Genomic DNA, 26,483 nt, shown 5'->3' with positions numbered 1-26,483 from the left:
TTTATCCATATTATCCAATTTAATAACGCTGTTTTTATATCAAATTTGTATATATAAAATTGTATCAAATTTAAATAAGACAGTGTTATTAAATTAAATATTGAATATATATTTTCTGCAAAAATATTGTTTTTCATCAACACAACCCACCTACCCACCTACCCAAACTTTTCACAAATTCATATTAATATAATTTTATCATATTAATATACATATATATAATTATATCAAAATTAAATAAACAGCTCTGTTATTAGATTGCAGAAAAACGACGAAACCAGCTGTTATTCATGCGTATTGTTCTAGAAAACAACAATTTTTTTAAACAATTTCATACTAGTAAGTTGTGCGGGGTGGGTGGGGGGCTAAGAGTAGGGTTGATGAAAAGCGGTTATTTTTGCAGAAAATAATTGCCTGAGAAAAAAATGCGTTTTAAGAGAATTATAATTTAATCTATAATTTTTATATCTATACTTTTCTCCTATAACCTTAAGGTCTTCAAGGAAAACGTGAAACAAACTTATTTTATTTTTCGAAAGCATGGCGTATCGCTACGAAAACTGCAGTAGTTTTTATCGCAAATAAGTGGAAATGCAGTGTTTTTAAGATAAGTCAATAATATTTTTCGGTTCTAGATAATTTGTCACTATCTAGATTCAAAAATATAGTTTTTAAATTAAAACTATTGGTATAATCATCAACAGTATACGGTCAAGGTATATTTATTAAACTGTAGCATATGCATATATTATATACGATTTTGATTTTGTTTGCCCGCGTTTAGTAAACATCCGATTGCAATACAATAACGATTTCATTTTTGTTTTGTTATCTTCCACGTTTTTTTTAATAACACAACTTATAGCAATTATTAATTTACTGTGGGTAAAGCATTATGGAGAATTATTCTATTATGGTTATAACACCTGGTAAAGGTAGAAAAAAATAGCAGATGCCTCGAAATGGAAATCTACACAAGCAAAAAGTGCAAGGTCGGTACTCATGTATTTATGTAATTAGTTAGGTACATAAAAGTACGTTTTTTTGTAGATACAGACCCAAATCGCTTCCAAGTCTACCAAAATGCAACCATAAGAAGACCTTTGCTTGTGCTGATCTGACTATGTAGGAAATTAGGAAATTTCATGCATGCTTTTATCAAAATAAAATAAAGATTGAACAGGACAATTTTATTCTGAAGCATACTTCCCAAAATGTTTTGAAGAGACGCCGTCTAGTTAAAGGTACACCCAGCAATTCAATTTCTTTATCTTATTTTATTAAAACAAAAAAAGGAACACGGTTCGTTTGCAGCAATGCATTTTTATCAATTCTTGGAATCTCAAGATTTAGAGTTCAGAATTTGAGCAAAAAATTCTTATCAGGTGGTCACCGAAAAAGCAGGCATTATGTTCAAAAAAAGCAATGAGTCACAAATTTTATTAAAGATTAAACTCTCATTACAGGAGAAAAAAGTCCGAACGTCAATATATGGCAAGTGAACAACTGAGTATTAGGAAACTTTGGAAAATATACTGTAGTGAAAATAGAGTAGAAAAAGATCTAATAGTGAAATATGATTACTTCAGGGACATTTTTACAAAAGATTTTTATATAAGCTTTCAAACCCCAGCTACAGATGCATGTTCTGAATACATTAGCTTAAAATGTCAAATTACAGCTGCTTCGAATCCTGAAACCAAGGCAGAATTAATGTGCAAATCACGAGTTCACAAACTTAAGGCCAAAGCATTTTATGAGCTTCTTAAACAGCCAGAAGATAATACCATTAAACTTAGTTTTGATTGTCAAAAAAACTTGGTGCTGCCGCGCGTTCCAAACCAGTCAGCCTATTATTCAAGACAATTTTATTGGTATAACTTTACCATATATGAAGGTCATTCTAAGGCAACACAAACAAAAGATACTGTAACTTCTTACACTTGGACCGAGAACTCGCTCCTATGGAGCAAAGGGATCTAATAAAATAGTTTCAATGGTTAATCACAAATTGTCCACACTTAATCTGGCAGAAACTAAGTGGATTAAGCTATTTTGTGATGGTTGTCCTGGGCAAAATAAAAACTCTATCATGATTGGCATGGTATGGAGTCTTTGGAAGAGCTGAAAAAAAAGTTAAAAAGAAGGAAGTTATCCTTCATCCACGAGAATATCGAGAAATATTATCTGATGGTGCGACCGTACTTGATCTTGAAAAAGATTTTGATATCTTTGACTGGAAAAGAGCAATTGAGGTCTGTATTAAGCCACCTAATCAATGGCATTTCCAATTTTCAACTGCAAAGAGAATATCTATAAAGAAACAAAACCAACAAACAGGTAAAAGTATTGTTATTAAAGGAGAAGTAAACTTTAGATCGGATCTTGGTACCTATAAATCAGTGCTAAAAAAAGGGAAAAGCCTTACTTTAATAAAGCCTGAGCCGTTGCTAAAAGTTCATTCTATTAAAGAAGCTAAAATTAAAGATGTTGATGCTCTTTTGAAAAAACATTTTGGATTGGACTGGAGATATACACCAAACGAAGATTTGACTTTCTACAAGAATATTATTGACAATAATAGTGCGATAGAACAGGAAGACAATGCGAAAACTGAAGATGTCATCTATAATATTGAAGAGCACGATGGGCTTAGAATTTAATTTTATTTTGTACATTAATGAAAATATAACTTTGTAGGTTACACTTTTAAAATATTTTGCATTATTTCATAAACTATACGGATCGTTTATCACTTTTGGGTTTTCATAACTCTTTAAATCCACTGTTTGTTAACAAAACTCGTTACATCCAAACTTTTTTATCAAATTGTTTCTCTAGTTACACCTAAAAATATGTTTTTTGTCAAAAAACCTTATTAGAAGGGTCCTATTTTTACATATAATAAATTTTATAAATGTATTTTAAATAGTTTTAAAAAGCCTGTAGTATAAGTTTTTTATATTTTCTGTAAAACTGCTTATCTTGGATCTAGAGACTTTTGAAACCGGACGCCTCAAATGGAATATCAGACGCAGAAGAAATCTAAAAAAATATTGGATTTGCATTAACGTGTATGATACAATAATTATACCAAATAAAATATACAAATAAAAAAACTCAAGAATACAAATTTGCTCAAAACAAAACAAGAATTTAAAAATTATATTTTTTTTTTGAAAAATAAAGTGTTGTACTTTTTTTATTAAATAATATTTACGATAAAAAACCTGTTATGGACGCCATTGGTAAATATTAATTTTCTTCTTTGTATATCAAAAAATGCCCCTAGATACATAAAACACAACCGCAAATAAAATTTTTTTAAAAAGAAGAACGTATATCACGCGGACGTTTTATCCGATATTTATAGTTGAAATCCAACCAAAAATATTTATTTTGTTACTCATCACTATTTGGAATAAATGGTAATTTTTTTTTTGGATGATAAATTAATAAATGATCTATTCATGATTCACAATGTGATGTGACTCTCGTGGCTTTATTTATATAACTAAGAAATCTATTTTCCTCTAAAATATTTTTACAGTTATTTAATGTAGTATTTTCACAAAGCAAATTTAATTCTGCATCTCTAACAAACATACAAATAGCGTCACTATTTTTACACTTTAATAGTATAGTGCTAAGTTTATTAAAAAATATAGTGATATCTGATGCGGGTGATCTGTTTAGAGCAAACAATTGAAAACCATTTCCTTTAAATTTAAAATTCAAAAGTCTAAATGTTACTTTTTTATATTTAATGTTAGAAAAGTTAGTCTACTTAAATACCGTCCCTGATATATACAAGCACTTCGTCGTTCTGATTAGGCTTCTCCTCAGAATAAAATAAAATTTTTAGTTAGAAAAATTTTTAATAAAATAAAATTTTTAGTTAGAATAATAATCCTCAAAGACCTTCAATAAATACCATAAGCTCTTTAAGGTTTTCACCATCACTGAGAATATTTTTATGAATTAAGTTTTGTATGTCTTTTTAACCAAAAAATTTAGACGCATAGATTTTAGTTAGTTAGTTATTTAGTGTTAGTTCAAGTTACAATATTGGCATAATTAGTCAGTTCATTATGATAGTCTATAGCATTCATTATTGGTATAGAAGCAAATATGTAAATACCTTTAAAATGTTGAATAAACATACTCCTACATGCATATGTATGTAAAATAAAATGAAAAAGATATATTTATATTTTAAGACCACTCTATCAACACCATCAACGACATGACATAATTATAATATCTCTTGGCTAAAATAAATGTTTATGTTGAAAATGCAAACTCAAAAAATTGTTTATGTTTTGTTTTTTTCCTTCTTTTTTTTTCCTCTTATCATATATCATATGCGCAACGCGTTAGCTTTGGATTTTTGCTCTAAATAGTCAAGACGGTTTTGTAATTCATTTTTTTTTAATTATTTTCTATTTTACCACGGCACACTCATGCTTTACACAATAAGGAAATTATTTTTTTATGATTATGCTTAATAATTCATTGAAAGGAGAAATTGAAAAGCAATACTATCATTTATGTGTCTTTTAATCAATTATATCACCCTAAAAACAGTAGCTCATAATTTTTTTTGTCTAAAAATATTTAGTTTCCTTGCAGTATAGGCGTCTTTGGTAGGAAAAAATTTTTTTGGTTAACATCTGGCCAAACCTGTACAGTGTACAATTATCAAATTTTTAAATAAATAATTGGTGGAAGAAGAGAAATTTTATAAAAAAAAAACAACGATCGTCAATACTGTTAAAGCGACAAAGACTAATAAGCAATTTTCGTAATATATACGTTTTTTTCAAAAAAAAAAAACAACATAACGGCTCTCAATTTAAGTTGCGCCTTATAAAATAGACCTCCCACCCGCGCGATAATAAAAATTGGATGCTTTTGTAATTTACTTAAAGTTCAACGCAAACATGAAACAGATTGTCGGTGAGGACCGAAAGCGATAAAAATGGGCAGCGAATTAAGGTAAAATGGGAAAAGTTTGTTTCGGAGGATCCTAGCCCATTTTCCTAAACAAGAAGGGGGATTGATGGAAAAGTTTTCTGAGGGGATGAACGAGATAATGCGTTTTGTAAAAGCTCCGTTAATGTGTAAAAGAACAGTGAATTATAAGCTGTTCGTATTTAAGTTACTTAGGGCCCTAATTTTGTCTTATAACAGCCTTAAATAGCATGTAAAAAGTAACTGAATTTTTCCACAACTTTTCATTTCCTGCCTTATTTATTTAATTAATTAGATCTTTAGGTATTTATTAGGTTAGTCTTATTACCAAAACCTCTACCTCCAGCGAAACATCCTCAAGCCACCAATCAAATAATCAATGGCATCAATTCGGTCATCCTTAGTAGTTTAACATTATCATTATTTCTGCATAACTTAATTGAATACGATTTCAGATTCATGGGATCTGATCTTATAATATAATTTCTTTCGTATTTTTTAAACAGTTTTTTATGGCAAAATTTACAACTTCGTAAAACTAAAACCGGCCTGTTCATACTGGATATTTATAAATTATTATTAGAATAAGTGTACTTGAATAAGTTTTAATTGCGAATGCTAATTTAACGAGAAGTTTTCGTTTTAAAAAGGGCGAAAACACGGGCGACTAATTTACTTTTTCGAACAATAAGGTAAAAGAGTCCCGTTAGTGTTTTCGGGTAAAAGCACCATTAGCACGAAATTACATTAAATATTTACCGACGACTGCTGCAATTTAGTACACCTTTGCTTAATAAATGACTGTATAGAGGGAACTTGTATGAAACATACTTGTATACAAAAGTTGCTGTAGAAAAAAGGGAATACATTTTCTTTTTATGTAATGAAAGTTAGTTTTTTCACATTCCATCTAGTCAAAATTGCTCTTTAAATAAATTTTGTTTTGAATAAAATTGACTTATTCGATGATAGGAATTGTTGTGATTGTGAAAAATATTTACCGACTTTTGTGATAATTCTTATTCTTAAGGCTCATAACATTTATTATTTTTGTTAAATTTTGCAAAGACTTTTTAATGCATTAAAAAAAAATAATTCCTCGTCCAGTCTCAAAATATTTAACATTTTGTAAAATGTTCCTATTTGTCGATCTAGCAACAAACAGATCGTAAGTACATTCCATTCAAGTTAAGAAAAAATAAGGTCTTTATTAAGACATTGCACTAAATATAGCAATAATATTTATAAAGGCAAAGAGGCATGGTATTTCTTAAATAGTAAAGTCTACATACACAAAAAAGCTTTGAATAAAATAAATGTTAACTTAAATTTATTTAAAGAAAAAGTAAAAAAAATATATTAAACATTATTCAGCTCCACTGGATTGATAATAGCTTAGATTTAGCCTTCTTTCTAAAGTTTTCTATGTTCGTCTCATTATAAAAATATTCACAAACTATTCATAAAATTTTACAGCGTTATGGACAACTTCTTTTAAATATCGATGTAAGATGTCGAAGCATTTTAATAAAGTTATTTCTTACAGGAAACACCTGTATATCAGCTCTAAAAACTAATTTTGATCTCAAATAGTCTGATGTTTTTAATATTTTAAAAATTAATGATTATTTTGCATGACATGCAAACGATACTTTTCTTCTTGCGTTAAGCCGTGATAGTATAAAACAAGATAATAAAACAGAACAGAGATGACATGCTTCACATAAGTTTTTTCTTATCTTATAGTTGAAGATGTGCCTATTCAAATACAGAATTTTAAGTGTTAGATGTGTCTTTTTAGTCAGGTTAGACAAATGACCGCTAAACCTAAGATTACTATCAAATATCACTCTCCATTGATTTTAAATACAAGATATTCCTTTAACAGATTAACCAACATAATCTGTTTGCACACCATAGAGCTTCTAGAAATATGGCGAAGTGTTGCAAATGTGAAAAAGCATTTACAGATAAATGCATGTTTGTCGACTGTGATGGCTGTAGGCAACAATTTCATTATGAATGTTCAGATCTGACTAGTTCGGAGATCAGAGTCAGAGAATTAAAGAATAAACGTAGTTTAAAATATTTTTGTACTCTCTGCCTTGAGGATTTAAAGCTCATCCCGGTTCTTCAGAGGCGTATTGAATCTTTGGAGGAAAAACTTAGCTCATTAGAAGCCAACATGACCATCCAATTTAGTGAGGTTATTGATAAAGTGAGTGATCTGCACAATAACCAACAGCAAGTCAATAATATACCACCTAGTACTTCTCAATCCCAGGTCAACGACAGCAATGATTTAATGCAAGAGGTCGCGGATCGACAGAGGAGAATGAATAATATCATGCTGTTTAATATGGAAATCTTACCACACACTTCAGAAATTACCCAAATATCTAGTCTTCTAAACTCAGTTACTGGCAAGCAAGTGCATGTCTCAGAAGTGATTAAGTTGGGCAGACCAAATAGTAAAGGTCGTAAATGTCTTAAGCTAGTTCTATTAAACAATTCTGATGTAACCAATGTACTAAAGAACCGGAAGAGGTTTAACTCTGCTACGGCAGTTTACGTTGAGGCTGACCTCACTCCTAGTCAGAGGAGTGATCTGCAAAAGGTCAAGGACGTACTTGAGCATCGGCGATCCAATGGAGAAACAAATCTGTACATCAAGTTTGACAATGGTAGGCCTGTCATCGCCACAAAAAGCTAAATCCTTCCAGCACTTCACACCACCTACGTCTTTGTTATCAAAATGTACGTGGCCTCCGCACCAAGACTGATAAGCTTTATACAGGTATCTCCGTTTGCGACTTTGACATCATTGCCTTCACCGAAACGTGGCTTCAACCAGATATTCTTGACTCTAAATTGTGTCCAGAAACATTTAGAGTGCTCAGATCTGACAGACAGCTGGATAGAGTGGCCGCTACTCGTGGCTGCTTGGTCGCAGCTTCTCACAACATCCACCTAGAGAGGGTTAACTTGGAAGACATCCTTAACTCCACACCATTTATAGATATTTTAGGTTGTAAGCTCACTTATGGTCATTTTGTATTTTATTTATTTGTAATCTATGTCCCTCCTTGCACAACCGAGAGAGACTTTGAGACCTTGTGTGAAACATACTTATGTCACTGGATCTGGTCCACACAAAACGCGTTATAATTGTTGGAGATTTTAATGTTCCGTCATATCAGACAACCGAAACTAGTAGTATCAAGTACAAGCTTATGCCAACTTATGCGAGATCCTTGGTCTTAAGCAGTTTAACAATATTCCAAATGTTAATAATAGGCTTCTTGACTAGGTTTTTTTAAATTTTGACGTCAGTGTCATCAAAAGTATATCACCGCTTATTGACGAAGATTTGCATCATCCTGCTTTGACAATTTCTTTTAAATCGGCTTCCCCTTATAAATATAATCCTTCTATAAGTTCAAATAATCTACAGCAGTTTAATTTTAGAAAAGCAGACTTTCCACTCATGTATAATTTGTTGCTTGATGCAGACTGGTTCAGCTGTTGATTCAGCTTTTGCTGCTTCAGCACCTTTAAAACAACGAAGATGACGGCGATTTTTTCCATTATGGTTTTCAAAACAAATTATTTCTAATATCTTTAAGAAGGAAAAAGCATATCGTGATTATAGATCCTCTCCAACTGAATTTAATCTTTTCAGATACAACAGGCTTCGTCAGACAGTAAAATCTCAAGCCCGTGAGGCCTATAACTCATTTGTGACCCAAGCCGAGGAGAACATTGTCACTGATCCCTCATCGTTTTGGTCTTTTGTTAGAGCTAAGAAAGGTCACTCTTCACTTCCGTCTATCATGTGCGATGCCAATGGTAATTCTTTTCAAGGAACAGAAAATATTGTGCCAGCTTTTGCCAAACTTTTTCAGAATGCCTATAAAGATCCAATCAACCTCGCATAAACTTATCCTCCTTCCTCAGACCTCATTGATATTCTTCCATCAATTACCACTGAGGAAATTATTGCTGCTAGTCGGAGGCTAAAAAACAAGTTGACAGCCGGTCCAGATGGTCTTCCAAATTTTGTGGCTAAAGACTGCATGTGTGTCCTTTGTTAGCCTTTATGTCATATTTTTAACCTTATTTTGAAAACTGGCAAATTTTCACAAAAAAGATGATATAAACAGAATCGACAACTACCGACCTATCTCCATACTTTGCAATTTTTCCAAAACTTTTGAAACTATTGTTTATAACAGAATTCTTCCCCATGTTCAATCACTACTCTCTATAGATCAGCACGGTTTTATTCCTAAAAGGTCGTGCATTACTAACCTCTGTAATATGAATCATTTTATTTCTTCAGCCCTCGATAGAAAAAGTCAGGTTGATGTGGTGTATACTGATTTCAGTAAGGCTTTCGATCAGATAAATCATAGCATCTTATAGAATTGATTTCCTGCCTTAGACTAGCTTATGCTGATGATCTGAAAATATTCTGGTGTATCAATAGTATCTTGAACTGATTGTTCTTACAGAGTAACTTGGACCTAATTAGGGGGTGGTGCAGTTGAAATCAGTTATGTCTTAACATCTCGAAATGCTGTGTGATTTTCACCGAACCAAGGATCTTGTTTTGTTTAATTACAATATAGACAATCAAATCCTCTGTAGAAGTACTTTAAAGATCTAGGGGTTGTATTTGACGATAGGCTCACATTTGTGCCACATATTGAACAGACAGTGACCTCCTCGTTGAAACTTCTGGGTTTTGTCATTCGAAATAGCCGACTTTAACAACTCAAACTCAATAAAACTATTGTACTTTTTCTTTGTTAGATCAAGACTGGAATACGGTTCCTTGGTGTGGTGTCCTTTCTATGAATGTCATGTTGGCTACATCGAGAGTGTTCAGAGAAGGGTTTTAAAGTCTCTTATGTTTCGTGAAGATGGAATATATCCTGTTAGGGGACATGGTCATGATCTGATGTTAGGTAGATTTAACCTGCAATCTCTGGCCATGAGGAGAACAATTCATTTTGTAACATTCTTATGGAAGTTGGTCAATAATCAAATAAATTCTCCTCCTTTCTTGAACGATACTCTATTTCATGTACCACGATTTGCTTCTAGAGCAAATATCACTTTTGCTTTAGATCGCGCCAGAACTAACATTAGGTTTCAGGATCCCGTATATCAAATGTGCAGAATTTTTAATTCAGTATCATCAACCTGTGACATATTTGTATGCTCCATAAAGGATCTAGTTTTGTCTCTGACAAACCAACAGTTACCATAATTTCTTTTCTCTTTCTTTTTTCCCTTGTCCCATGAATCCCTTTCTTTGTTCATTCTAATGTTAATTTACATCTCCTTTAATTTTCATATATACATGATGTTTCTATAGTAATTTAGGTTTTCCTTATTTTTCTTTATTTTTCTTTCTTTTTGTTATTTAATTTATAGTAATTTAATACTTGTTTACACTTTCAAAACATTTATTGTAGATTTTCCTGTAACTGGGCTTTACCTGTTGAAAATAAACTGCTAAATAAATAAATAAAAACAACAACAACTTTAAATATCATCACTCGGGTTTTGGTACTATTAAGTTTAAGATTAGGTTTATGGATATACTCGAAAAGACTTCGCAGATCTGAATTGACATTTGACCCAACTTCGTTATAGAAATATGGATCAAAATTAAACAAACGCTGTATGTGATCAGTATAGGAGTGTGTTTGTGAAAACGAAGTAATTAAGTTAAGGCCAAAAAGTCCCAAGAATGAGGCCTGAGGCTTTCCTGAGGATACAATACTTAGTGATTTGGTGAAATGTTAAGAAAATTAAGTTAATTTTTTTGATCTGATATGTATGTTAATTTAACTATAAATAAGTTAACACTAAACATAATTCTTTACTAAACTGATTATTTAGACCTACATCCACATAGTATTGATAAGTATGTAGCGGTTACCTTTTAGGATAGTTCTCATAGCGCTGTTGAAATTTTTACTGTGATATGTTATAGAGTCATGTGGAACAAACCTATGTATAAGAGAAAGTGCACGGGGATTGTATAAATAAAGTTTGGTATGCATTGATAGATTTTACTTTATTTTGGTAATAATTTCGGTTTTTTTGAAAACTTCTCATGATATAGTCAGTGTGTGCATGGAAATTCAAATTAGAGTCCAACATTTTACCCAACTATTTAATATTCTTATCGTACACCAATTTTTCTTTATTTATAGTGAAGCCTATTTTTTTATCCACGAACATATTCAGAATTTTTTAGCGAATATACAAAAATTAGGTTTTGTTACCAAGGTTGTTACTGCAAAGCCAGCAAAGTAAATCATTAGGTTCATCACTGAGAAACACCTGATATAACATCTTCAGTTACAGATGAAGAATTTTTATATTTAACCCTTTGAAGTCTTTTAGATAAGTATAACTTAAACTAATTAAAAACCTTATGCCTAATACCCATATACTTTAATTTTCTTAAAAGGTAATCTCTTTTAAAAAGTTCAAAAATACCGCCAGTAGAAAATTGCCAAAATCTATTGCTTCGAGAAAACCATCACCGATATGTAACAGATTCAGATAAATTCTCAGGGAGTAATGCGGATCCAACATCTGATTTATCTGACAGAATAGAACTAACTACTCGTTTGCATTCACTTCAGGCATCTTCTCATAAATTCGCATTGTGTTAATTCATTATGGCATATTATGGCACCGGAATTACAGTTGGCAGTTTCCAGGACTCCCCGATTACACATCATGTATTGACGATATCCAATAATCGGCTTTCACAATGGACTTTTTCAGAGATCCCACTTTCACTACCTCCTACATTTTTTACGTTTTTCAAAATACCATTTTGGCGATTCTTAATTGCTTAAAATTTAAGAAAAATTATAGGCGGCTGGAGTTCTATAATTGTGAATGAAACTCACCTGTGATATATTTTAAATAACAGTATCAACATTATACGCAAAGTAATTATGAGCTATACTGGTCTCATTGGATACTACTTTCAAATGCAAATAAATTTCATTGCTAAAAGAGTCTTTAGGTATTTTCATAAATTCTTTTGGATATTTTGATCAATAATCTCTCTAAATTTGCTCTTTTTCTGTCCTGATTTGTTTAACTATCTCATTTCTTTTTTTTACTTTTTACACCTCTTTCACCCATCATATTTCTAATATTGACATTAATCCATTTTTTTGTGAGGGAATTTCTGCTTATTAACAATTTTTGTTACGGGATACATCTTGTTTAGGACGCTATTGGATCAGATATATTGTTGTTCCAACATATTTTTAGCAAGTCATTTGGTCATTTCTCATTTATTTGGATGTGCATGGATCCTCTATATTCAATTATGGTAGTATTTGGTTTCTTTTGCTGGATAAGAGTAACAGACAAAATTGAGTGATTACTAGTTTTTGGTGTCGAAAAACTTCATGTAGTAAATACGTACTAACAGCAATAAATATTTATTGTTGGTTACAACAAAGACAATCAGTGTCTGACTTCTAGGGGTTATTCAGTGGGCTACAATTTAGATAAAACTATAGGAGCTTATAATGATTTTGATTCTATCAGCATAAAATAGTCTTTAAGTAGTTCAACATCATGCATCGATTCCAGCCAATATTCATTTCCTTCCTCTCTCTCAATAAAGAGATCGAATTAAATGTTTTTTTTTTTTTTGTTTATTTTTGTTCTACTCACCATTTTTGGTAGGTTTTAGCAATGAAAATTCAGCACCTATGTACGATGAATTGCCCTTGCTTCGAATATCCTCCTTAACATGGTTTACGCTCTTGTCAGCTTCGTTTTAATAATAAGTAATATGTTATTGATCTTTTAAACTGCTTTTGCATAATGGAAGGTCCATTTCCATTTGGTAGAAGCAATGTTGTTGACTTGCTTGCCCTGATTTCAATCTTTAGTTTGCGTTTTTTTTTACTAACAACATATCGGATCTCTTTTGTTTTCCCACCAAGAATTTCAAAATATTATTGAATCCCCAGAAAAATCAAAAAAATTGTTGACACGGCCTTTATTTCTGATTCTTCCAGTTGGTAATTCACTACTTGCTTCACTTCTTTCACACATCCAAGACAATTTTCGCATATTATAATCGCGCATATTAACATTTATCCATTTACTGTGATAGTACTAGTTACATTGTCCTGTAAGCTGGCTAATTGCCTTTAGATCTTTGAATCCATTTTTGAATTTCAGGCAACAGTAACTAGAATCGCCATCGAAAATAATCTTACCAGCATCTTGCCAAACTGAGGATATTAAAAAACACACTTTGGTATAAAAACTACTTTTTAAACGACGTTTGACTATTGTAATAAATGATGGATCGTCTATCATTCGTGTCAATTATTTTAAAAATTAATACTAATTTTTTAAAGGATTTTTAAGTGAAAGTAGAATCGCAAAAATGTCGCATCTATGCTCAACACCTTTAATGTTTTCGGGAAACTTTGAAAAATTTAATAAAAAGATCACAAAAAATCTTCGTCCCAGAAAAAAAAAATTAATTATTTAGGCGAAGTTTGCGGATTTCTTGATTTAATAAAAAACATCATTAAAATATTCCTCCAAGGTCAAGTTATTCAATAACTTTGAAACATTGTATGCATTTATCAATTTTTTTGACGTAATTTCGTTTTACTAATCAACGATAACAAGAAGCAATTCTTTTAAACTTAGTAAAAAATTCGAGTAGAAACTATTTTTTATTTTGGAATCTATATATACAGAATTTAGTGCCCACAATAAAAAGTTGGTGAAAATGTTTAATAACTGTTAAATATATTATTATTATTATATTCATTTTAAGCTATATAGAAAATTGGCTTGGAATTCTATCCAGTTAAGTTATGCATCAAATAAGTTTTTGATTGAAATACTTGAAAAGTTTATTAATAACGAGAGGTTAAGATATTATGCAAAAAGATTTTATATAATATTCAACCCTTATAAATATAAAAATGTAGACTATCAATTATCTAGACTATCATAAAATATCAATTTTTTTCAAGTACCCCGAAGATTGTTCATATTTTAAAGGAAACTGATTTTCAAACTTTGTCGTTTGGATTTGACATAAGTCGAACAATACCAAATAGACCCTTGTTATAAGCCAAAAGATTGTAAGGGAAAAGATATGCCCTAGGCACCATATGCAAACCTCTTGTATAAAAACATTCCTGATTTTTCAAAGTATGTTTTTCTAACTGAGGAAACTTTAAGGATACAGAATCTTTTATGCGGTTTTTCGGGAATACATATAAAAGACCAAAGAAGAAATTTATTTTGGTTAGGATGCTTTTTTGAATAAACTATACATAAAAAAATGATTTGAACTAAAATATATTTAAATCATAAAAAGTTCGGGTCATGTCCAATTAAGTAATGCATTTAATACTCTTTTTAATACATTTTTATAAATGTTTGTATTGTATTGTACATGACAAAATGATGGGTTTTTCCAACTCTTAAATATGACACAAAAATATATAATATTTACAAGTTCATATAATTAATTTGTGGCAAAAAATAAATTGTTAGCCATACCTATAGTGAGAAGGGATAATGGTAAAAGGCTAATGACTGCTTAAGGTAAGAGCTTCCCCTTTACGCCCCCTAATCGCTAGGCCTAACACAAATACCCCGGACAAAATTGGGTCAGGGTATTAATAATTTAAGCCACTCTATTACGTATTAAAAGAAAGTTCTTCATAAAATCTTTATATATCATATTTTAATCATTAGCTAATTTTTGGAACATTACATTAATTTAGATAACAAGAGGCCAGATTAAGATGTTACTTTTACTTACCTTTTAGACACTATGGTCATTTAATTTAAAAAGATAAAGGAAAATTTTTTATTAGAGCGTTAAGTAATTTAATAGATTCCCACGAGCAGCCGTTTAATATAGACTAGAAATTTAACAATTTGGAATTAAGCCAGATTAATTGCTTACAAATTAAACCCGGTCTCTTAGTTAAATTTGAGTCTATTTTAATCCCTTGTTTATTCTAGATTCAGTTTTAAATTTTGCAGTTTTTTTTTCTAGGAATTATTCGTTTGCGGGCTGTTTGTTTTAGTAAAATGATGAATATTCTTCTTAATTAAGTTATTCGGTGAGATTATGCACCAACGAAAAATGATGATGTGAATTATTTTTAAAATGTGTAATTTTTAATAAAGTCAATAATCATTCGCAATTATATACGCTTGAAATCTGAAACTACTTTGATTGAATAGTAATTTTGTTCTACTTCCACTCCAAATAATAATAATGTTTTCCTCTTTTGCGTTCGTAAATCTCCAAACTCTTTATATCCTATTTAAATCTGATCTAAAATACTATTAAACCTTCTCCTTGAATATACAGACTCTTATTGTTTTAAATCTAAGATTGTTTTCTTTTTAAAACACGTCTCATACGTCACAAAGAACCTCTTTTATACCACTTGAAATTCTTAGATCTTTAATCAGTTCAGGATGATTTCTGCTTTATGATCTCATTTCCATCTTTTATACTTTTGGATACTCCTCATCGAATCACTTTTAGGGTTCTTTTATGAAGTATTTTTAGCCTCAGTAAAGCAAATAAAGATATTTCACTTATTCATTAATAAACTTGGCATGATCTCAAACATCCAGATTATTAATGTCCTATTAAATTCTGATCATGTATCATCAACACTCTTTTTTGACTTATCCCTCGACTAGTCTCTCAATTTTTTTAAATGATAGCTCACCGATAATCTCATTTGCTTCTACCATTTTGTAAAACTGTTCACTGATGTATGAAATCTTAGTCTGAAGCTTTCTTTTAACCCATTTTTGTCCTTAGACCATTAGATTCCTAATTTAATAATAATATTATATGGCTTTTATTTGAAAATAAACAATAACACATACAGTAAAGAGCTATTACTACAAGATATAATATGGCGCAGTCTAGCTTAGAAGCTACTCTACTGAACCATTTGATTTTGGTCTAAACTTAAACAATAACACAGATCTGTCATAATAATTAGCATATAACCCCAAAAAGCATTCACCTATCAGAAGAATATCAATAAAAAATAGCAATATGTATAAGTTAATAAATAAACATAGGAAAATCATCATTTCATGTACATCCAAATTTAAATGCCCTTACTCACAGTATGAACCCAATTACAGCAACCATTTTCATAAAGAAATAACTATTGTAATATAAAGTCTTCTACATGAATAACTGATCAATATTAGATCTAATAAATTTTTTGAAAGAAACTAGTGTGAGAGATTTTATGTGCAGAGGAACTCTATTATAAAGTCTCGCTATATTGTAACTAAAAGACCTTTCAAAAATAGAAGTTGAGTGAAGAGGTATAGTTACACAGCTCGTATCGCGAAGATCTAGATTATGGATTTCTGAGCGAAACTTTATTTTCCTGTATAAGTAGTCGGGATACTTTCTTGCTATTATTTTATAAAATAACACAACTGAATGGAAGACGCGCCTTTCATCCATTCTAAGCCAATGCACATCTCTCAACTTAGCCGACACTCCCCGCTCTCCACCCCGTATACCCCCAATTAGTCTTACACAGTGGTTTTGTATTACCTGAATGCGATATTTATCCCTTTCCAGCAAACATGGGCCATAAACTACATCGGCATAGTTGAAGTGCGAAAGCATTAAAGAGTCACAAAGCATTTTCTTTAATGACTCTGTTAATAGATGCCTTTGTTTAAATATAAGCTTTAGATTTAGGAATGCTCTCTTAATACACATGCTGATATGCTCAGTAAACCTCAAATCACTGTCCAGAATCAGCCCTAGATTTTTAGCGTGGTCAACAAGTGCAAGTTTATTATTATTATTTAAATTTATTTGAATGCTATCCTTATACAACTGTCCTGATTGAGTTCTGCCAAAGAGGAGCAACACCTGAGACTTGGAGGGGTTAAGAGTGATGCAGTGCTTATGAGAAATTAAGAGTAGTGACATCAAATCTTTATTTATTTCATTTATGCACTCGAGAACACGACCCGAATTAAAAGATTTGTAGACCTGCGTATCATCTACATAAAAATGTACATTACAAGATTCAATATATTTTGCCATTTGGGAAGTATATAAGGCAAAAAGAAGAGGCCCCAAAATTGAACCTTGTAGAACCCCAAAACATAATGGCTCAGATTCAGATACTTCGCCATTGACTTTAACCCTCTGACTTCTACCCTGTAAATAACTGGTAACTAGATTGCAAGCGGTAGTGTCGAATCCCAGATATGTTTGAAATATATCATCTGTTACTTTCTAAAGCGCTGTTGAACAGCTATATCCTGGTCGAAATCCAGACTGGGTGGCTGGTAATAAATTGTACTGTTGAACAAATTCTCGCATTTGATTAGTAAGAATACGTTCCAAAGTTTTAGACAGAGTAGGGAGAATGCTTACTGGCCGTAAGCCTAGTTCAGTTAAATTATTTACCTTAGGTACATGTATTACAATGGAACACTTCCAATGATCGGGAAAGCATGATGTTTCTATGAAGAAGTTCACTAAGTGTGTAATTACAGGTAATATTAGCGGGCAGCAAAAGAGTAGCATCTCAATGCCAATGTCATTATTTCCAATGGCCTTGGATTTAACTAAAAATAAAGCATCTTTAACTTCCTTGTTTTACAAATGAAGCGATCTCTGTCTCATGAAGTTTCTGATATATTATTTAACATCAGGTGTCTTGAAAGCCATCCTCAAGAACCAGTTATTTACTTCTTCCGTGTTTTTCCATTCCTGTCTCATCAGAACTGTTTTTTTACTGATTTGTATTATTAGACCATTATAATTTAAATTTATTTTTAAAATGAAAAGTTTTCTAAAGCTAATTAAAGCTCCTCCTATATTTCGCCCACGTTCTTGGATAGACAAACTTATAATTTTTTTTAATTCCCATTCTGTCTCATCAACATTCTCTTTTGATTCATTTGTATCTTTAGACAATTGTACTCTTCATTTTTTTCTAATAAAGAATTTACTTTGGCTTATCGATAATACCACTTGCTTCCATCATTACGTAAGGATCTTTTAAAATCTTAGCCTAAAATCAATATATTTTCTTTTGGCTCATTTATGTCCATTTGGATTCCTAACTTCTTCTACCAATGAATATATCTCTGCTTCAAAAAGCTTCTGCTATGTCCTTTAACATCCAGAGTCTTGAAGGCTAAACACCTGTGATTCTTCAATATTCTTGGACATTCAGTATCTTTATTTATTTTGATCTAATTCATTAATAAACTTAATTACTTCTTTCGAGTTTTTCCTGATCCTACTTGATAAACATTTTTTTTACTTATTTTTATCTTTAGACACTTAGATTTTTATTTCATTTTTTTAAATCGTGAGTTTTCTTACGCTAATCAACAATCTTATATTTCATATCTCATTTTTCGACATGCAGTCTTTCTATTTGCTAATAAATTCTGATCCTGTCTCATTAGTAGTAATAAAAGTACTTAAAGTTTAGTAGTCAAAAAACTTAACAGCTCTAAAATTATAGCTTCGGGTAGTTTTGAACCTGAATAAGGCTTATAGAGAAAGAAATCTAGGTAAAAAAGAAAAGTCATCTCATTTGCTTCTAACAGTTTGTAGAACTCTCCAGTTTATCTTGAAATCTTAGACTTTAATGAACAATGTAATAGTAAGTAATAAAATTTTCGATGCTTTTACTAGATACTTTGGAAGTTTAGACTCAAATGACAATAAAAATTACATATAATATTAATGCTCAAAACTTAATATTTAGTGAAGTGCTTTAAAGCAGAGGAATTAGACTCTATAAAGAAAAAAGTCAAAAAAAAGTAGGGAGTACTTTTTAAAGGGTTTTCTGATTTTCTTAGTTTTCTTTGCTAATTTTAATTAGCTGATTTTCTTTCTTATTGGAACAGTGCCAAAATATATCCTGATTTGAAAAAAGGACATAAATATATAAAAAATTATATGAATTGCGATACATTCTGTCCTTGCCAAAGTGTTTGCGCTAACTTTATCAAAAATAATGTATAGTAAATTAAAGAATAACATGTCTACTCTTCAGATAGTTTTCTTTAATGTAGGTATCCTTCAAGTAATTTAATGATTGCTATCCAAAATATCTTTTGACACATTAAATCACTGAGAGTACATAAATTTTATATCCACGGACTTTGAGAAAGTTTTTGACAGTTTGTTAATTTTATAGAATAAAGTAAAATGTGCGCTTGGCTTCCATGTTAAGATGAGTTTTTTAGAGAATGTCTTTGTGCAAGTTTAAGTTAGTATTTTCCTTTTTTTAATTACATCTCTGCTATTTATTTGAATATCTGGGGTCCTTCAGGCAAAGTCAAAATAGTATCAAGTAAAAATATTTTTATTTTAAAATATAAAGACTTTGCTTCAGAGTTTCTATTTGGGCCTATCTTTTGATTATTTTTTATTAATTGCATTATGAAAATCTTTACATAATAGAACAATAATTAGAGAGAAATAGAGAATTTACTATTTGCTATTTGCCAATGATTAAAAATTCTATAAGAGATTAAAAAAGTCCTGCTGACTGTTTGATAGTTTCCACTTTAATATGAGTAAAAATAAACGTAGTTCTTCCTTATCATAGAAGAGATAAAGTACGAATCAAGTTACTGACTTATAAACAATGCATTGAAATTGTACGGATTCTTAGTAAGACATATTAGATTTTAATGATCCTGAATGTTTACTGCAATTAAACTATCTCTACGAATGAGTCATATTTGAACATGATTGCATAATTTGAAACCGATTTTCTTTTTTTTTTGATGACCGACTCTATTGTGATTTGCAGCATATTCTTAATGAAATGGCGCATATTTTTTAGGGAAATTAATTATTGCTTCAACAATGCTTTACAAATGGTTACTATAGGGTGTTTCCTTAAATTACTAAATTTTCTTTTACTATGGCACCACCCACATGCAGTCTATTAAAATACTGCACTTAGATTTACATTTTCTTAGTATGTGCAATCTGTATACTAAATTGCAAAATAAAATACTTTTGCTTTTTTACTGGTTGTTTTCATATATAGTCAACTAATTTATCACACATTTCCACACACGACGAATCTTAAAATATAATTGCTCACTTGAAATTGCTCAGCGGAAGTTAAAAATAATGTTACCATTAATTAATTGCTCTCTTGTATTTTTGTAAATAATTGATTTCATAAGCAAAAATCTAATGGGTTAAAGTCTGTATTTCGTACGGGCCACTATTATTAATATAAAAATCAGTCTGTAGGTTTGTTTATCTGTCTCTGCACTTTTCGTTTCTTTGATGTGCTCTGTTTTATTTCTGACCTTGTACTTTTTATATACTTCGTTCTTATTTTCTTTGAGGTGTTTAAAGTAGTGATCTGCTTTCACTTTGGAGATCTGAGCTTGTATACGCTTTTCCAGGATGAGTCTTCCTCTTTGCAGTTTGTCGTTTAATTATCTTCTGGTATACTTACGCTTTGTATCGCTGTGGCAATTGTGTAGTCCAAGTTGTTGGACTTGTTGGATTTTTTCTAGCAGTTTTTCTTATTAAGCTTTTGGTCATTTATTAGCTTTTTTGTTTTAATCTGTTTTGGTCCTGTTGTTTTGGATGTGACAGCGTTGTTCTTTTTTCTGTTTCTGCATCAGCTTTCGTCACGACTGGTGCGGACTCTTTTTCTTCTGCTTTTTTAATATTTAATGTTTTTATTTAATATGAAAGAATACATACACGTAATATTACATGATTTCTCGGTATCTGTCTCCTGTCTATTTAATTATTTCTTGTGTGTCTTTTTCCTTTATACGCCAGGGCAGTTAGCAAAAATAGGAGAAGTTTTTGCAATCAAGCTGAATTTTTTACAGATGCTAGTACTCATCAAGAGTACTTTGTAAAAAAAAGTTACACCTTCTCGGAGGCTTGCTTTTTTCCGCCATGTTAAATTAAAGATGGCGGCTGGTGCTATTCTTAAAAAAATCGTAACTTTCTTATTTATTACCAGATTTTCGTCAAGTAGGTAAAAAACATTATAAGACAATAGAATAGGACAAAAATATAAAACTACTTTGACAGGTCATATTTCTGCCAAAATAAGGAAATAAAAAATCGAAAAGCTTTTCTTTAACTTTTAGCCAACCGTACTCTTTACCAAAAAAAGTTAAAATATGTGGAGTCTTTTATGCGTTTTTGTTTTAATTTTGAAACAGTCTCCAAATTTATGATAGGTACTTTAGGAGATAGAGTTAAAAAGCGCTTACAAAATACCAAAAAAAAAATAATAATAATAAAACTTATGCAGGATGTAACTTTACTTCTTGTTTGATTTATGTACCAAAATATTTTGTTACTAAAGACTCCACTATTAAGAAATACACTAAAAACACAAAAATATGTTTATAACAAAAACAGTTTGGTGTTAACTTATAAAAGAAATATAAACAATAAAAAAAAAGAAAAAAAAAACATTGTTATTCTTAATAATAAGGAACATTATATATTGGTAGATATTCTTTTTTGTGCCAAAAAATTACAAACGAAGCTTTTAATAGCTTTCAACTTCATCATCTATTTCCACTTCATCCGAAACAATTCTGGGTGCATTCATACAAGCTAAATTGCATTTTTTACATAAAATACCGCATTTTCGATTATACGAAGCACAAATACAGTTTGCTGTGCATAGATCTTTGCATTTGTAAAAAAAAAGTAGCCATTAGGTGTTCGGGCCCCGGGGGTTTTGTGTATGTTACTGGGAAAAGCTCATTGCCATTGGAAAACCACCCCCACTCAAGTGGGTCCAACTCGTTTCCTCTCCAGCTTTGTAACTGTAAATACACTCTAAATAATGTTGCTTACAGGAGTCTTCTGTGGGAGGAAGATTTGCCAAATCAAAATTAGATCCTAAACCTTGTGTAGAGGTGATTTGTTTATAGCAATGAAGTCTTGACTGATTAAGATTTTCACAGTTTTGGACGGGAAAAAATTTTAATATAAATTTTTGTTTAACTTCACTTAGGACAGCCTTATTCATATAAGGGGCATTAAAATTTTTGATAAAATCATATATTTCAGGATTATTTTTTAATATGTCAAATATTCTTTTTTTGCCCATTTTATATGGATACAAGGTAGTATCACATCTTATTTAAATTTATTAAGAGCGTTACTCGTGATGAGTGCCCAAACATATAGCTGGTGGTTAGGCTTATTTGCTAAGGAAATTAAAATTAAAATTAGATCTGTATCATTACCAAAGACTACTACATCTTGCGATTGACATTCTGTTATTGCGGTTAAGGCAACAACTCTGTCACAATCAGATTTTGTATGTGTGACTTTTATACCCTTTTCTTTCAACTTCTCGGCTAGACAAGAAATAAACCTTTCTTTGTTCGAAGAATTTGATAGGAAGTCTGCTTGCGAGAAGACCAGCGATGTGTTTTCCAGAAACTCAACCCTAGACGTAATTTTTGATTGACGTCTACGATGTTCCTCGTTTTTGGTGGACTTTTCACTATAACCATCAAAAACTGCCCAGGAGTTTTTTTGCTGTAGTTTTTTGCCACCTCAATTTTTGGAGAAAAATTTTGAGCCTGTAAAATAAGATGATAAAAGAAAAGTGTACATTTTTCTTTTTAACTTTTTTTGACAGAAATATAACCTGTCAAAATAGTTTTATATTTTTATTTCATTCTTTAGTGAGAAGCAAATATAATGTTTTTTACTTGACAAAAATCGGTTAATAAATAAGAAAGTTACGATATTTTAAAAAATAGTACCATCCGCCATCTTTAATTCAACATGGCGGAAAAAGCAAGCCTTCTAGAAGGTGTAACTTTTTTTTACAAAGTACTATTAATGGGTACTACAATCCGTGAAAAAATCAGCTTGATTGCAAAAGGCCATTTTTTGAGCTACCTGCCCTGGCATATTAGTCGGGTCAGAATATTTTCTTTTTGATTTTCTGGGGTTAGCTAGTTATCGTCTTCTGATGTTTGATTTGATGATATGGGTCCTTCTGCGTATTTTGCTAGACCAGTTAGAGAGTATCTTAATGCTAATTTTAACTGGATAGGACGTGGAATCCGAAGACCTTGCCCTGCACGCGGTCCTGACTTTAATCCATTTGGAGTATAATAAAACAATAGCTGATAAGTGTACCTTTTTGTGCATTGAAAACTTTAAATGGAAATAACTCGAAAAAGATTAACCGTAGCGAAATTTGTGAAGTACACCTTTTTGCACCAAAACTGTTTTGCACAATAGATAAAACATTTAAATAAAAAGATAAACTTTTTCAAATCTAAAAAGGTCATGGTTTTAAGAAAAAAAATCAAAATTTTGGTAGTAGCGCCCTCTATGGCTTATATAAGCAAGGGTTAATTTTTAAATTTGCTATATAAAAAAAAATCCATATTCCAAATTTTGTTAAAAACGAAGAATAAGTGGTGAATTTATATTAGCAAATATATATTTATACAGCAAAAATTCAAGAAAAGTGCATTAAGTTTATCGCCCTCTAACTTGCATGACTTTGACTTTCGGACTAGAAAAGTTTAAATTAACCAATTTTTTTAAGGAATCTGCTGTTAAAATATTTACCATTATTTATGGAACACCCTGTATATTTCATAAATCACTGTTCCGGAACATTTGCCAAATGTCTAGGTGTGTCCCGAGATCTCGCAAATCGTTCTTCTGCTCCTTTCATCCTTGTCGCACCTTGCGTGACGTAGGAGATAATTCCCGAATAGCGGAGAGCAGCTGGAATATTCGTGTCAGTCAAGGTCGTTACAATAGATATATTTAATATAAATTTTTTAAGAAATTGATGATATTAAAAGAAATCTGATTTGGTACAAAAACTCTGAATGAATGGTTTGAAAAGAAATTGATTTTTTATACATTTTAAAGTCGAGTTTCATGTTGTTCGTTCTTTTAATTAAAAGGTCTCGAAAAGGTAGATTGCTCGATTGTTCTTGTAAAATTAAAAAATAATTATTTAAATGTAAAATTAATAGAGCTTGGAGATGCCTGATACTCCAGTTAATCCTTACAGGAACCAATGAAGATTGTAAATATATCATCGACGTACCAAGTACCATACAACGTTCGTTAATGCTTTTTAAGCTGTTTGTAATATATTTAAGAGTTGATGATGGCCAAAACATTTGCCAGAATGCATCACTCGTAACATTGGGATTGGCATTTTATTTATAGAGAAAGCCTTCTGCTACTAACATTTTTTATATAATATATAATGTGCCAATAATTAAACTTTAGCTTGCCATTAACTAATTTATATATTTTGACCAGCAGATGCGTAACTTTTCGCCTTCTCACCAGCGTTATTTAATATTCCATCCCTTTCTAACCCAAAAATTAATAACAACAAACTTCCATTATTTAATCTAATTGCTAAACCTAAACTTTCTGCATGTATAATCAGCGTAGACTAGCCAACTTGGCAAACAAAGATTAACAATATACGCGAACAGTCCTTACCAACTCCAATTTCGTAGAGTAAACATCTTGATGCTCAAAGCGGCTTGTGATATCTGGCAATAATTCGAACTAAAACATTCAGGTTATTACTTGTATTTGTATTTAGTCAGTGTTGCTGCCATAATATTCTACAATAGCTTAATAATATTTCCCTTTGCAGGGCCAAAGCGCAGACCAACTATATTCAAGTTAATTTGGCTTGATTTGTTAAAGGTTTATTCCTAAATAAATTTCACAAAAATGTTTAAATTTATATTGGGAGTTACAGCAGTGCTTCTATTTTTGGACGTGTATTTGCCTCTGATTCTGTATTTGAAGTAGTAAGGCTACCGTAACTCTGACTCACTGTTATTAATCAGATATTTACCAACTACATACCTCTATTTATTCCACTACGAGCTCCTATATATTTTATAAACATCTAGCAGCCACTACTTATTTTTTATTGAAACACCTACTTTTTCCCATTTTATTTTATTTTACGAAAATAATGTTCTGTTTTTTTTATGAAAATATATAATTTTGTTACAGAAAACCTGTCACAGATGACGTGAACTGGCCATTGTACACGAAGGAGCAACCGCAGTACTTTATCTTCAATGCGGAAAAGAATGGAATCGGTAGAGGACCCAGAGCTGAAACGTGCGCATTTTGGAACCAATTTTTGCCAAAGATTAGGGAGCACGCAGGTAAGTAAATCACTTTTTATAACTTGATCAGACTTGCATAAATTAGTACATAGAAAGAATGTTTCTGATATTAAGGTTAAAAAAACCAAAGCATTTTATAAGGTCTAAACTTCCCTGCTAGGGTATAACTTCCGAATAATACTCTTTTAATTTCAGCCGACGGGGGTATATTAAAGTGATATATGCATATGAAAGGGCCATTTATAAGTCGCATCGAGAGATAGGCGTAGCAATAAAACACCAGCAGGGCGTGAAATAAATCCGCAGAGGATACCGACAGAAAACATTATTTGGCAGTCCCACGGTACTGTGATTGATACCTTTGGCATCGCGGCGCTGTTAATTAATTGAAACAGTGTTTTTCCATCAGTAACTTTGACAGTTGACAATACTTTTCCATTAAAATAGTGCGCATAAATGGATCTTAAATATAAGGGTAATTTTTAAATAAAATTTTTAATAAGTTAAACTTGATTAACTAACTGGTTTCAATGGTCAATGATGCCTTCCAAAAAAATATTGAAAAGGTTTTAATCAAAAAGAAAACATTAAAGGTAGTTTTTATAGTATTTAATGCTAATGTTAAAATTGAATGGATGGAGCAGAAAAAACTTAAATTTTTTCAAAAAAAAAATGATATTATTTTGTTTAATTCTTATCCTGATTAAATATGTTAACAAGTTTTAATTAACCGTTTCCGGCGCTATTAAAATTCAAATAACCGAATTAAAGACCATTCAAATTTTTTTCTCATCAGCCATCACAACGCGGATACCGGAGCCGAAATAATTTTCAAATAAATTAATTTATCATTGCGACCATAATAGTTTTATTACGCAGGAACTGTTAGCTGATTTGCATGAAAATTGACATCAAAACCAAAGCGATTTAATTTTAATTAATTCATAAACTTGCTAAATGAAAGTGTGTTGGTAGTACGGCAATAATATGCTTATTCATATGCTAGGGCGCTGTTTGGTGATATATTAAATTGACCAAATTAATCGTAAATATGGCGGACTTTTAGTGAAATATGTAGATATAATTTGAAAATATCAAAATCTGGTAACAAGATTACCCTTTAAAACACTTTGATCAATTATCATCCTTTGGATAAAACCCCAACAAAATTCCCCGTCTCCTTAAAATATCAGATTTTATTTCAGACTTCCATTCATGAATCCTCAACTTTTAATCCTCGACTCTTTAAGAATCTTGATCTAAACTATCGGCTA

General features: G+C 31.0%; 2 protein-coding genes across 11 annotated transcripts in view; one reads left to right on the top strand and one right to left on the bottom strand.

Moving 5' to 3' along the window:
• Positions 1 to 26,483, bottom strand: part of LOC126740480 (uncharacterized) — a 262,862-nt gene that overhangs the window by 131,206 nt on the left and 105,173 nt on the right. For 2 of the 10 annotated variants that reach the window (XR_007661935.1, XR_007661930.1), the window contains exon 2: positions 23,657 to 23,818. The exons of 7 other annotated variants lie outside the window; for them this stretch is intronic. The gene's annotated coding sequence lies outside the window, so the exon portion shown is untranslated. Of the gene's footprint in view, positions 1 to 23,506; positions 23,601 to 23,656; positions 23,819 to 26,483 lie in introns of those variants that run through there. One more of the 10 variants, XR_007661933.1, reaches the window with a different exon arrangement.
• The window catches only part of LOC126740527 (acetylcholinesterase-like), a 255,707-nt gene that overhangs the window by 206,948 nt on the left and 22,276 nt on the right, over positions 1 to 26,483 (top strand). The window contains exon 5 of the mRNA XM_050446604.1: positions 25,091 to 25,248. Coding sequence (XP_050302561.1) covers positions 25,091 to 25,248 — 158 coding nt within the window. The remainder of the gene's footprint in view (positions 1 to 25,090; positions 25,249 to 26,483) is intronic.

The sequence above is a fragment of the Anthonomus grandis genome, chromosome 1 (genome assembly GCF_022605725.1).
Source record: "Anthonomus grandis grandis chromosome 1, icAntGran1.3, whole genome shotgun sequence".
Lineage (NCBI taxonomy): Eukaryota > Metazoa > Arthropoda > Insecta > Coleoptera > Curculionidae > Anthonomus > Anthonomus grandis.
This window is presented reverse-complemented; position numbering and strand designations above follow the sequence as displayed.